General features: G+C 38.4%; 1 protein-coding gene across 1 annotated transcript in view; it reads right to left on the minus strand.

Annotated features, from left to right (window-relative positions):
• LOC134535376 (cardioacceleratory peptide receptor-like) overlaps nt 1-15,292 on the minus strand; it is a 103,805-nt gene that overhangs the window by 10,445 nt on the left and 78,068 nt on the right. Inside the window, exon 4 of the mRNA XM_063374449.1 lies at nt 9,544-9,724. Coding sequence (XP_063230519.1) covers nt 9,544-9,724 — 181 coding nt within the window. The remainder of the gene's footprint in view (nt 1-9,543; nt 9,725-15,292) is intronic.

The raw sequence follows: 15,292 nt of genomic DNA on the forward strand, positions 1-15,292 counted from the left end.
CGCCAACTCCTTTGTCTTCTCTCGTCGCTACACTCGCTTTGACACATTCATAACGACTCTATTTTTATTTCATTTTTTTTTCTTCTTCTCTCCCTCTGCTTTCGTTCGCCGTTGTTTACCCTTGGCCGTTTTCCGTCGCCATTACAGCTTCTTTGTTGCCATCGAATATTTATTTCTAAATTTTTTTTTGTGTGTGTAACCCACTCACATCGCCTTTCCAAACTTCATTGTTGACTATAACTCTTGCGTGTATAATATCCGCAACGTAATTTTTATTATTTTTCTTCGGGCGAGTCAAGAAAAGAACTCCGCCGGAGAATTGGGCTGGTTATGTCCTTCATGAACTTCGTCTGGAAGTAAACAAGTTAATTAAAATCTCATTAACCCTATTGTGAAGTGTCTCAGAAAGCAGGCAAACTACTTGAGTGGATAATTATTTCTTTGGCTGGGTCCACAGTGTGAAAAATGTCAGAACTATTACACTGCGAATACGTGATTGCTATTAACCGTAGGTACATTTTAAAATTTAAAAATAATAATAGTCCCTTGTCATGGACTTGTAATGTAACTAACGTCTGACCTACAGTACGTATGGATGCATTTTCGAGGCGCAGATTGGTTAGTGGTATCTGATGCTAAATTATTCCCCTACAAATCCAAATGAAACACAACTACTATAAGTAGGTATAGTTAAGTTTTTGTACTTAAATGCACAATTTATGCCGTCTCCGGGATTTGTTTGAAAAGTGAATTTCATATTCCCTTTAGAGATTTAGTAAAACAAAAATAAAAATGTGGCTTTTAAAACAAAAAAAAAAGTTTAAAGAAACAGTAGCACGTAAAGTTATACTTTATGTTGTGAGGTTTTCAGCAGTAAGTAATATTTATAGTTAATTAATCATACTTGATTGATAATACTTATTGATATCCTGAGCAGTTATTTTGAAGTGAGTAATTATTTGGTTAAGTCTTGTTTAGTGATTTATTTTTTATTTACATAAAATTTCTAATAAATAAAAAAAATAGAATTCTTACATACTTGACAAACAAATAAAAGCAAAAAACAGCGATGTGTTATTTTTAGAAAATGGTTTTCTTTCTCTCTCTCTCTCACTCTCTCTCTCACTCTCTCTGCTGTTTAACCATTAACTATGTACTTACGAGTCGAGGTGTGAATTGCCAAATAAGTTTAATTTCTATCACATGTACTGAGTTACACGCACTATTTTTTCCTTCAATCTGTGTGTGTCTGTATATATATATATATATATATATATATATATATATATATGGTTGGACGACCCTGTCCGATCCGGGACTGTACTTGGTGTTGACATCGGCAGGGGCCTAACGACATTCTCTCTCCTCGGCAAGGTGGAATTATGTCGGGGATATTTTAGTTTCGTTTGGCGCGGGTAGGGTGCGTGTTGAAGGAAAAAGGTTTTGGAGAGGGGGGGGGGGGGGTAGGTTGTTTGTGTATTGTGTCTCATCCTTAGAGTGCAGTGTGCATTTGTGGGCATTTACATTCTCTTTCCAGTGCATGTTATCTGCTATTAGCGCTTTCCTTGTTTCTATGTGCTCTGTTGCTAGACACACCCAAGCTGTACAAGAAATTAAAAAAAAAAAAACTGTAAAGGAAAATTTGGATTGAGAAATTCGGAACGACATTTTCTTGTCGTATTTCATCAACAACATCATAATATAATACTATATTCCTACTTCTTTTAATAAAACGTAACTGAAAGATATTATCACGGTTACAACTTTTTTTTCCATAAAATATTTATTTTGTTCATAACTTTCAATGTTACTAATTTTTGCTCTGGTGATTATAATTGAATTTTTTCTATCAGGTAGTATACAACTGTAGTGATACTGTCAAAAGGCATTAATTTATTGAAGTTATACTTCTAATGCGACTTCCAACAAGGTTTGCGTTAAACGTTTAACGCTACCATGAATGGGGTATGAAAGCACTGTCTGTTTGTACGCGGTGTTCTACAAAACTGCTATACGGATTTTAATGGGATTTTCAAGTTAACTTGAGCGTAGCAGAGAAAGATATACGTATAAGCTTTATTTAATCAAAATCGGCTCAAGGAAAGAAAATAAATCTTAATTTGATGACATACAATATAATAATTATAAGAAGCCATTAAGTTTTGCTATTGTAAGAAACTAAGTAGAGAGTAAGAAAAAAATAACGATTCTGACAGTTTGTAGTGTCGCAATATTTATTTCAATTTTCAATACCCTGTTTGTATATAACAATTTAAATTGCAGAAAAAAATTATGTTTCATAGACACATAAATAGTGAGTGTGTGTCATTTCTCTATGTCCACGAGGTCTCGCCGCGTCAATTTTCTCCTTGGGGCGAACCCGTCCGCTTAATTAAATAAACAGCTTTTTAATCGTTGAATGATTTCATGATTTATTTTATGAAAATCTGCTCTCATAAAAAAATTATGTAGTTTTATAGACATTCAATAGGTCTCTCTCTCTCTCTCTCTCTGAAAATCAATCTATGAATCGTTACAAATTTATTTCCTTTATTTTTTTAGTTTGATTTAATCCAATATGATTTCACTAAAAATCAATTTCTACCCCTTCCTATTTTCATTTCCACATTACGAAGTTTCACTTCTTCCGCGCGGAGGGACTCCACGCACTATTTTTGCATGCAATTAAAAAACTATTTTTTAATGATGCCAAAAAAGTATAACTTCTCACGCGCGTACCTTAGTACACGCACCCATTTTTTGTCTTTAAAATCCAACCAACAGTAAAGTTGAAAAAATAAAAATAAAACCTATTACAGTCAATACAAAATAATATAACAAGAACTGTAATGTTACAAGCCGGGTGGTGTGAATCTGGCAACAGTGGGCACCATTTGCTCTGCACTGCAAACTAACAGTGTGACACGCTATAGCTCCCGTGCCAAAAGGTCTCGCTGGCGGTTCGACGCAACTCCAGCGCTGACGCGACAGGACGTCTTTCGGGCCCTCGACTTGTTTAGAAGAGGGGGGGGGGGGTGGGGGGGGGGGGAGGGGATTGAGTAGCTGTCTACATTACCCGCGGGCTGACCAACTTTGTAGGAGCCTCAACGTCAATTTCCCCCCCCCCCCAAACCTTCCCCCAGCTGACCGATCGAGCATCTCATGCTTTAAAGAAACCCCAAGGAAATGTGCAATAAATATGTATCACCATCGTTGCACAAAACTCACAACTCACCTAATATATATATTTTTAGACAGATTTAGAAGAAAGACTATCTAGTGTAGCCGTTACCATTGTGTAACTTCCGGAAAATTTTCATGTAGTTTTTCGTATCAAAGTCCATATATCCCAAAACCATTGTAAACTTAAAACAAAACAAAATATAAACACAATAAATGACTTTATTAGGCACGAATCACTTCCAAACCAATTCGTAAAACATAGCAATGGAAAATCCCGGTCGAGTTCGTTAATGGGCAGAATTCAACCAAATGGGTCGAAATGGGAAAGGTTTTTTGAAAAAAAAAATAGAAAAATCGCTTTAACTCCATTTGAAATATAGTAACTCGTAGGAGTATTCTAAAAACTTTTGTTTAATACTTTATTTTTTTAAAATTTTTTTTGATATGACCAGCCATAATTGCAAAAGGTGGAAAAAAAAGGGTTAAAAAGGACAAAAAATTTCATAATTCCCTTGGTAGGTACACTATCAAATCCGTTTGGATTATTTGAAAATGGCATGATATTTATATAAAACTTGCGGCTAGAACAATATTTGATAAAACATACCATTAGAGAAAAGGGATGAAAAATAGGACTGGAATTAAATAAAATCATAATTTCCGTAGCACGTACACTATCAAGTAGTTCTTATTTATTGTAAAACCTTAAAATAATATCTACAACTTTCGTTAGAAATAATTTTTTGTACAACCAACAACTACAGAAAGAGGTAAAAAAAAGAAAAACAATGGTTAAAAGGAAAAAAAAAATTCTTAACTACCTTAGTAGGCACACTATCGAAACAGTTCAAATATTTTGTAAATTTTCTAATTTTTGTCTTAATATTTTTGCCTGAATAAATTTTTGATTAAATAAACCATTGCAGCAAGGGGGTAAAAAGCAGGGGTTGAATTTTAAAAAAAATTATAATTTCCGGACTATGTACACTATTTAAAATGCGTCCTTATTTTATTGAATACGTTCTTATTTAGCTTCCTAAATTTGGTCTACAACATTTGCATAAAGTAAATTTTTATGTAAGCAACCATTACTTTAAGGGGAGGAAATAACGAACATATTTATTAGGTTTTCTATCAAATCCGTTAAAATTTATTGCAAAAAGCCTAAACATTATATTAAACTATTGGCGGAAACAAATATTGATGAGACGAGCTATTACAGTAAAAAGGGGATTTGCAATTTAAAATATTTAAACGTCCTTACTATCAAATTTGTTCCAATTTTTTAAAACAGTGTTAATATTATTCTAAGCCTTGGTCCGAAGCTAGCCTTTTTACCCCCGTGTATTAGCGGATGTGTTAAAAAAATAGTATTTGATGATCAAAAAAACTCACTACTACTTTAGTAGACATAATTTGAAAAAAAAAAGTTCTAAGCTATTCAATGTTGGATGCATTGAGTTGAAAACATTCAAAATATTTTCTCTGCATGGAATATGAAAAAAATACATTATATTTTTTTTTAATGTTCCAGAAGTTTATAGAAGTTTTCAGTACGATTCCAGAAACTTAAAAATCTACATACGCCTGTAAGCTGTGCCGAAAGGGATTTTTTTGATTAAATTCCTGAATTAAGGCTCGGTATCAAACACAAAGTTGATATTATTATTTCATTTTTTAATTTTCATGTCATTACTATTATTTTAAAGGCTGTTTCTAAAATTCTAACACGAGACCATCCTTGCATTTGGTTTTCTTTTACGTTTTATATTTTCCTTTAAGTGAACATTTGTTCAAAAGATTACTGACAGAATATCAGATGCAAGGAAAGTATCGCGTTAATATTTCAGACATAGCCATTAAATAATAATAATGACGAGGAAATGAAAGAAAAAACCTATCACTCATGATGTGTGAGACGTTAAACCGTGTAAAACCCTAGAAAAATAACGAGTCAGATAAAAAAATGTCAAATGGAGCGAGGTGGTAAAGTAGTAAGATCCTGGATTTGCTTTCCAGAGGCCGCGGTTAAAATTTCGATCATGAGCTTATTTCTGCATTTTAAATTGTTACTAGTATTTTTAATTATTAGTTCAATATTATCATAATTTTTTTTAAAATTGTGTTACGACTACGCTGCATGTTTTAAGTTTGAACACAGTAAGTCATATTTCCGTTCCATGGTACTCATTTCGTTGTGAAATAACGTTTCCCACTTGACGCGCCTAAAGAATAAAAACTTGAAATAATAAATCAAAGTATTGTCCATCGTCGCTTGGTTGAGCCTGTTCAAAACACGAGGGAGGAATCTCATCAGTTTCCACAGGACAAATTCTACTGCTTGTTTGCGTTCTCGCGCAGAAGCACAAGCGCTTAACACGCACTCGGCGAAAAGTGATTATCGGCTGGTTAATGTTGGTAATCAGGCTGTTAAAGGGGCTTAGGCCAGCGCCATTAGTGGGATTATCTACGCACCACTGAGTGAAAAAAAAGGGAGGAGGGGTGTTTAGGGTTCTTAACGCCAGGAATGCTGAACTATGGTGCTAATTGCCACAGCTTCTTTGGGCGAAATCCCTTATCACTAGAGGATCCAAGTGAGAATATATATATATATATACACGGAGAGAGCTTTTGTGTAACGCCATACATATATCCGCCCGGCTTTGCATTTCAATCCACGTGAGATATAAAACCGAACATGGAGAGTGAATCGACAATAAAACTGAACCCGCAAGGATTCAGGAACTCGAACACATTTATTTAGATTTTTATAATATTAAGTAGCAAATGTATGTTGATCATCTCTAAATAAAAACAAAATTGTTCATTTATATTTATTTTGTTATTCACAAAGCTCTAAACATTAAATATAATCTAATATATAAAATTCTCGTGTCACAGTTTTCGTTGCCATACTCCTCCGAAACGGCTTGATCGATTTTGATGAAATTTTTTGTGCTTATCCGGTATCTATGAGAATCGGCCAACATCTATTTTTCATCCCCCTAAATGTTAGGGATAGTCCACCCCTAATTTTTTTTTTTATTTCCAGTTTTTGGTAGGAAATCACCATGGCAACGGCTGTTGCTTTGTTGATGCTTCATTCGTCTCTATGGCAACGGCTATTTCATTGTTAGTGCAGTCCTCATCACCGTTGAAATTTTGCAAGTACTTTAAATATCAAAAATTGCCCTTTTTTTTCAAGTATATATATTTTACAGACTTGAAACTTCACAGTAATGTTCCTTATGTTACGCAGGATGACATTTTCCGAAAATTAGATCCCATAGCATAGGTGGTTAAAACCAGGCAACAGTGGGTACTTTGTCTGCATGAGAACAGTATTTTGCATTGTTCATGCCTTCTGCGTCTCCATGGCAACGGGCATCGCGCGGCAGTGGCGTACCCACAAGGAGGGGCATGTATAATGAGCGGCGCAAGAGTGATCTGCCTGTAGACTGCCGTAGCGAAGAACGGGTATATCAGTTTTATGTTGCGTGCACGAGTCGGGAAACCATCGGTACATTATACAGCATTGTAATAAATTTTCACGGAATTTTTTATTATTTACCATTACTGTAAATGGGAGATGTGGCATAATTCTTTTTCCATTAGTATAGCCGTGCGAAGCCGGGTCGGGCAGCTAGTTTCATCTAAAATTTATTGTTTAATACTCTTTGCAACCACCAACTAGTCGCTAATGTTAGTTTCTGGGTCATGCATATGTCGTTAGCATGGCGTGTGTCGCTTGATGTATGTTTTTGGACATACGCCATTGCTAAGCAATGGCGTATGTCCAAAAACATACATCAAGTCATGCACTCCCATTGCACAAATCTTTTAAAGATAACATGGCGTGTGTCGCAGCGTATGTACATGCGTGGCGCGCGACCGCTGCTAGTAGAGAAAAGTCGTTAGACGACGACGTTTTTGAAGTGAATACGTCTTCAAAATTGCTTCCACAGTGGGAGGCAAATAAAAAAACGAACGATAACAAAATCGGGGGATACAATTTTGGTGTGGCAGCTACATATATATCATCTCCATCCAAAATTTAATCACACCACTGGATAGCTAAATGATAAAAGAATTCGTTACGCTGAGTGAGGAGAGTGACGCATCGCGCGCGGTGGAGGGGGAAGTGCCGCCATTTTGAGGTAATTTTGCTGCGTTTATAGATTTCCATTCAGTATTAACTTTTGACTCGGAGAAGCTACGACGTTCGTTTGGGTTTCAATCGTCATTTCTCGTCAAAATCTATCGATTGCACGTATAAAACTTTAGTGTAAAAATAGTTACAGTGAATATATAAAGTGTTAAAATAAAATTTAAAAATAGGCGTATTTTAAATTTTGTATATAAACTATTACATGTTAACGCACACGTATTCACGTACAAGACGCGGCCGTGTCTATGACACAGCAACACCCCATTTTTTTTAACACACGTCTTTCTGGAAACTTCTGCGATTGGGGGGGGGGGGGGGGGGGGAATTGGATGGCCCTAATCAGATGGGTCGTTACCACAACGCCGAAATACCATAACGCCGAATGTCAAAATTGACCACAACGCGGACAGCTAGAAAAATGCTGTGTACCACAACACCGAAATAACAACTGAATGAATTTGTGTGTGTTTCTTAAATGTAGCTTAACGCCGAAATACCACAATCAAACCTAACCTTACCTTACCTTACCTAACCTAACCTAACATAGCGTAATATAACCTAACCTAACTTAACCTAGCCTATCCTATCCTAGCCTAACCTAACCTAGTCTAACCTAAACTAGTCTAACCTAACCTAGTCTAACCTAACCTAGTCTAACCTAACCTAATCTTTGTGGCAGGCCTGCAATGACATTTTTCGGCGTTAGTGTATTTCGGCGTTGTGGTACATAGCAGTTTTCTAGCTGTCGGCGTTGTGGTCTATTTGGCATTTCGGCGTTGTGGTGCGTCCCCTAGTCGGATGACGTCGTTGATGGGTCACGTGTGCGGTGGAGGGGATGGGAGGGGATTAGGGGTAACTGCCTGGGGAAGCCTATGATGCACATAAAGTTCTGCCATTCCCGATTACACCCGAACAATTCACCTTCGGCCAACCTCGGGTTCATTTATCAATATTTATATTTCTCTGTTTATTTCAATGTAGCTATACTAACCTGACTAACCGTCCATAGTGTTTTAAAGTTTTTTAATGTAGCTAACCTAACCGACCACTTTTAATATTTGAATTCATTTTTTTCCTGCGCAAAAAAATAAAACAAAATCCCGAGGTTGGCCGGAGGTGAAATTGTTCGGGTGTGATCGGGAATGGCAGAACTTTATGTGCATTGGGAAGCCTACAACTCACGTGGTTTCGGTTCTCCGCAAGAATTTCCTGAAGATTTCCGAAGTTTTCCTTTTTTTGTATATCAACGCCACTTTTAGCCGCTAGATCAGAAGTTTCCAATGAAAACAAAAATGTTGTGACTGACTTTTCGGCCCCAGACGAACTCTTAAATGATTTTCGTAAACAGACCCCCACGCGGATATCTTGAGTAGTTTTGAAATCGGCGTTGTTTTTTTTTCCTGAAGCTCTGCGCACCGCGTGTGTGTGCCCGGATAGGCGGGGGGCCTCAAGCCCGTTTAACCGACGGGCGGGTGAGCGGTTGGCCAGCGTCGGTGGAAAGTCGCAAGTTCTACGACGTGTCGTCTCGCGCCTCGTCGCGAACAGCGAATTCTACGCGCCCGCGACAGCACAGCGGGGGATAAGTTACCTCGTGCACTTGCAGCAATGTGTTTAGGCTTTCACCTTGTCTCCCTCACCTGACTAACCTAACCCTTCGATTTTTTTTTTAAACGTGACAACGTCTAATAAATCGATGAACGCCGGCTGCACGCACGGAAAAGTGTCCCGTAACGCACATTGCCCCGTTACGCTGTGTCCCGTTACGCTCATTGTACGCTTGCGCCGCATCTATCTCTCTTCCACTCGACTGTTTATAAAGTGATGGGAAAAGTTAATGTGGTTTTCATTGCTTATTACAACAACAATTTCGGCAATAAAGGTTAATTGTTCTTGCATTTTAAAAATCTGATTACTAGTATGATTCCAAGTATTTATTCTATTATTATTAAAATTAAAATGATTCAATTTTATTCATAAAAGTATGCAATCATTTCATCAATGTTTTTATGACGTTGTCACGTTAAACTATCGTCCGTAAACCGACTTTACAGACAACCAATTTTTTTAATTTCAATTTTTCGAGAGAAATCCCGAAGTTGCAGCACCAACGTGGCGGGGGGGAACAGAAGCCACGCGAGTTGTTAAGGCTTCCCAAGGTGCATCTGAGGTGTGTGTGTGCCCGCCCGACTCGCCTGAGGGTGCGGCCGATGCTGGCCGAGAACAGGCAGTAGATGACCGGGTTGGCCGCCGAGTTGAGCGGCGCCAGGCTCTGGATGAAGGACGCGACGGCGATGTTTGTCTGCGTGCGCGGCACGTGGCCGTACACCTGGAGCAGGTCGAACACGATGTACGGGCTCCAGCAGACCACGAACACTGCGGGCAACCGACACACTGTAACACCCCTCGTGCCTCAAAATTGAATTTTTTTAAAAGGAGCCTTGGAAACTTGCTGGATAAAAAAAGTTAAATAAATTGAATTACCAGAGGCGACACGAGGTGGGGAACAAACAAAATTTAGGAACTTCCTGTAACAGGCAAGGAGGAAGTGGGTGGATCGTTAAAATCAATAAATAAAAACTACACGATTCACTTGATCTATAGTTTCCCTGTTTTATTTGCCCTGATGAAGTATTTTGTTTCCATTATTTTACACACAAGAGGTTTTAACAAGTTTCAAAGATTAACAAAAAGAGAAACGAAAATGGGCTAGCCCGCGATTATTTGAAACAATTTACATTCTTAGTTTGAAATATAAACATTTGCATTATAAGTTTCACACACAAAATTGGATGGATCCGATGATTACATTGAAAATTAGTTCTATTCGTTCTACATGTCCTTGAGAAAAACACTGGTCGCTGGTGGGTTGGTCATCCGCTTAAGATAGTTCGTAGCTAGGTGAAGGGGAAATTTTGAATTTACATTACCACCCGGGGTCTTCAAACGATCACGTCGGGTAGTCGAAACGTTTCTTCTAATGTGACCCACGGAACAGAAGGGGGGGGGGGGGTGGGGCCACGAGATGGGAGCAATCAATCTCTCCCCGTCATCGACCCTGTCTGCAACAGTCCAAATCAAAACTGATTAGAACTTGTATACAGGCAGTCTATGGGGCAGAAAATGCCCAAAAAAAAAATTTTAAGGGAAAAAAAAAGGGGGGTCGCGAATTATCACTCACCAAAACAGGGGAGTTGCCCAGCACGCTGTAGTCGTGGAGTCAGCCAGGGTCTGGAGCTCGCGAATTGCGCGGCAGGACGCGGATGATTTCTTCATTTCAAAAAAAAATTAAAAGCTAAAAAAATAACTATTACATTGCAGACGGACTAAACTACTTGAAAAAGATTATAGGGATAGCATCCCTCAATTAGGCGACTACATAGTCGGTTGCGGCCGGATGGAAGTTTTGCAAAGTCTCGTCGACTCGCCGATAATCAAACGGTCCGTCTGCAGTCGCGGTGCGAAGTGTCCCGCGGAGAAACGCGTCTCGTAATTAAAAGTAAAACTTGAATCAAAAGTGGAGGGGAGGACTGGGAGTCCGGACCGAAAGGTCCCGAAGTTCCCCGAGTGAGGGCCATAAAAAAAACTCTGATTGAAGTCTCGAAGCTGGTAGCATTGCGTCGACTTTAGCGCTACCTGTTGGGGGCTGTCTGAAATAAAAAAGAATCGACTCGCCCAAGGCGTCTGCTTAAACCAAGGGTTAATGGGCGCAGTCTAGTGCTACACTCTGGCGGCCTACAGGGCAAGTTGGCTGGGTGGTTAGCGAGTTTGCCGCTAGGTGTCGCGGGGTGGTCCATCCTGGCACACACATTTTTTTATGCAAGGCATCCTGGGAGACGGTCGCTGTCTGCAGGGGTTTCTGACCTGTCATTGGCCTTAGGCGAATTCTTAGAACCGAAAGAGAGGGGGGGGGGGGGGAAAGTGCATCGACACTGAGAACAAGCGTCCCTGACGTGCTTTTCGAGGAGAGAACCTAATACGTATTCGTGACCAGACTTACTTCTCTCAGCAGCTCTCTGAGAAGTAGCGGCTTGCAGCCCAGAAGCTACTCTATGCAGTTAGGGTCACGAAGAGAAATGATATTACAGGCTTGAGGCGTGACTGAAAGCGGGGAAAATGGTAAACTGTCTGCCAGTCAGGGATTAGGCCAGCAAAATATCCGATACGCCGATGGGAAAGGGGCTTCAGGGCACTGAGACAAAGTTTAACTCAGAGGAGTACACCAGACTAACAAATTAAAATTACACTATAGTAGAGCAAATAAAATTTCCACACAAAAAAAATTTAAAATCATAATAAAAATTTAAAATATATCGTGTCGAATTTACTAATTAACGGCACAACACACACACACACACGGGACACGTACACCCCCCCGACGACGTGAGCGCGCGAGGCGTCGCGAACGCTCCAGTGACAACCGCGCCGCTGCTCGCGGTTCGTATATATATACTGTATAGAAGTCGCGAGTGGATAGGATTTACTCTGCGTTTTTTCAGGAGTGTATGATGAGCAGCTTGGGAACTTCACCGCTGCGGTGCGCTGCCGTAACGCCCTGTAACGTCTTAGGTTGTTATTTTACACGTCAGAGCGCAGCACTGTCACCTGCTGTCATTCCCCGCACCCCCTCACCTATCATTCACTGCAGATCAAGGTCGTTCAACGGGAGGTGGAAAGGGGTGTTTGAAGAGTTCGACACTTGTCCGCTAGGGACCACCACAAGTCGATGGCCCTAGAGATGGTGGCGATTGCGGCGGTGAATTAACCAACTACCTCAAAACCGTATTAGAAATTTTAACCTGGGCTGGCGACTTCTATACAGTATATATATTCAAAGTTATTACCCGGGTCACCACCGGGCGTTAACAACGCCTCCTGCAATAGTTGAAAGTTACTCGTGACACGTCATAAACACGACACAAAAATTGGTTGTCTGTAAAGTAGGTTTACGGACGATAGTTTCAACGTGACAACGTCATAACAAAACAATTGATGAAATGATTGCATACTTTTATGAAATAAAATTGAATCATTTTTAATTGAATTATCACTATTTTGTATGGATACAAACAAGGAGTGAAATGAAATCTACAATTTAATTGATAAATTTACTTTTATTTGCAATCATTAATTCAAATATGTTTATTACCTTAACGAACAGATTATTTTAACTATAACTTTTATACATGTTTGCTATTTAACTTCTTCCAATCTGTGTTATTCTGTTAAGGATAGGACGATGATAGGAAAAGTAGGAAACGAATGGGAGTGTTTCAAGTTTAATGTGCCTCGAAAAAGTCAAATCGATGGTTGTTCCAATCGAGTGGAAGAGAGAAAGATGCGGCGCAAGCGTACAATGAGCGTAACGGGACACAGCGTAACGGGACGAAGTGCGTAACGGGACAATGAGTCATCCTTTTTCGTGCGTGCAGCCGGCGTTCATCGATTTATTAGATGTTGTCACGTCAACAAAATAGCATCAATACATGTTATGCACAGGAAACAACAAAATACGCGGTTTTTTTCTGGTTACATGTTCCAATAGCACACACGATTTGCATAAGATTAGACGCAATGTTTTAATCTATAACATTATTGGCTGGTAGTCCTTCAAGTCGAGCCGGATTGCATGTAATGTAGTGTTAAAAATGACTCGGGTGTATTGTAATGTACTGCATCCTCCCGCCGGCCGGCGCGCCGGCCTCTCTCGTCTCTAGCATCCTCGTAACAATACTGAAACGCACATAAACACTGTAGTTTAATAATGTTTGCAAAAAAAATCTTCAACCGCGTCATTATTTAAATATATTGTAAATAGTCTCAGACCTTTGGTGAGAACTGTACATACATATAAATAAATTAATAAAATATTACGTAATGATTAACTTAAAATAATTTTTTACATATTCATACCCACAAGCTGATGTTTTAAATACAATTATTAATTTAAGTTAAATAAATGTTATATAAGATGAAAAAAATCAAATTTAAAGTTAATGCAATAATAACAAGAAATTTTCACGTAATAATTATTATAAAGTAGGTTAAGAGACCATTACTTTCTATGTCATTTTCTTATATTATTATTCATTTGAAAAAATTATTAAGAGGAAAGCTTTTTCTTAGCATTTATTTTTCGAGTTATTCCTTTTAAGTGATAAAATCAATTTTATTACAATGTTTACCTAAATAATAAATGACTAAGCGCTGAAATACCATAAGAAGGCTTTTTAATTTTATTGGATTATTGCCCAACTTAATCGATTTATTTTCTTTAAAAAATCAGCCCTGTGTAATATATAGTTTTATATAAAAATTGTAATAAAATCGATTTTGGATAATTAAAAAAGTTGAACTTAAGTTAATACTTTTTTAAAATTTATTTTGGTTTAATCATTTTAATAATTGTTTATTTTTTGTTGGGTTAACAAGGAGATTAAACTAATTCTTTGTTTTTATTAACACTGATTTTTGTTACCTTTTATTAATGCTACACGATATAGATACCTCAGGGATACCAACATATAAGACTTTTGTTATATCGGGGGCGCCTAATCTTTCGGCTACCCGCTTTTCTCGGCAGCCAGCTGGGTGGCCTATGTGACAGGCGAAGAACTTGTGCTTTCGCCTGTCTCGACGCTCATACGCAAGGCAAGGTGGTCAACTTTTAAATAGCAAAGGTCGAAACAAATTACTTTCAAAAAATATTTCTAACCAATTTGTATCTTATTGTCTGTCAGTGTTTACCAGTAAATGAATATGCATGGTAGTCGATTATCTTAGCACCATAAGGAAACAATTATTACGGCTAACAGCTTTAATTATTGATAATGAACATGCAGTAAGAGATTTGTATTGTTTTTCAGAGATAGGCAGTGGAGGAAAAACTTTATTGGATATAAATACAAGGATATTAACAAAAACGTGTGCACGTGAATTCACGTGCGACTGAAGTGAAATTTCTTGCTTATTAGGTGTAGATACAGATAAATTATTTACATTTTAAATTCCACTATTCACTTTAAAAAATTATACTTAAAAATATTAATTGTTTTCCAAAAAAAAGGAAAATATTGGCGAATTTTGATGAATTTTGTGTAAATTTTGGAAATTTTTGGCAAATTTTGATGGTCAAAGGTGAAGGTCACGTTCAAGGTCACGGTCATACAAGATGGCCGCCGTGACGTCACAATCCAAGATGGCTGTTCGGCACCCGGCACCACACCCAGAACCCAGTCCCAGGACCGGCCAAAACATACTACTTATGTGTTATATATATTTTTGTTTAATATTACTTAGCAGTCTATTAGTGAGCTACTATTAGTCAGGCAGTTTAACGGGTTGTTTCGCCTATGCCAGGATATAGCTTTAAGTTCCTAGTTCACTTCCTGCGCTACTGAGCAGTGTCTGAAATGCATTTTTTTCCCCAAGGTCATGACTCGTCCTATAAACTCGAAACTATGCCGTTGGAACCCAGCCAGTGAAATACCAGCGGAGTAGTCCAATGTTTTTGCAGACAAATTAAACTTGTTTATGCTGTAGAAAATAACACGAGCTCCAATTGTTTCGTCTCGAAAGTGGAGGACATTATCATACAAATATGGGTTTTTCGTGGACAGTTTATAACTGGTTTAAGTTCCGGCTTGTTTCCTAAACGAATGAATAACGTGTTGTGTCAGAATAGTTGCTGTTTATTTTTAAAGGCGTAGCTTAATGTGCGCTCGGAAAGCAGTCCGTCGAATGGGAGTTTGAATGAAAATGACTGCGCTGGTTTTTTTGCGGAGAGAAGAGATGGGGGAGAGAAAAATAAAAAAATCGCCCTCGGAAAAAAAAAAAAGAAACCCCGGCTCTCTGTGCAGCTGTTTTTGGAATTGAAAAACGTGACCCGCCGACTGCAACGGTGGCTTACCGTCGAAACGAACTAAAATGCGTTCTCAACGTCAC

Source organism: Bacillus rossius, chromosome 8, assembly GCF_032445375.1.
Source record: "Bacillus rossius redtenbacheri isolate Brsri chromosome 8, Brsri_v3, whole genome shotgun sequence".
Taxonomy (NCBI): domain Eukaryota; kingdom Metazoa; phylum Arthropoda; class Insecta; order Phasmatodea; family Bacillidae; genus Bacillus; species Bacillus rossius.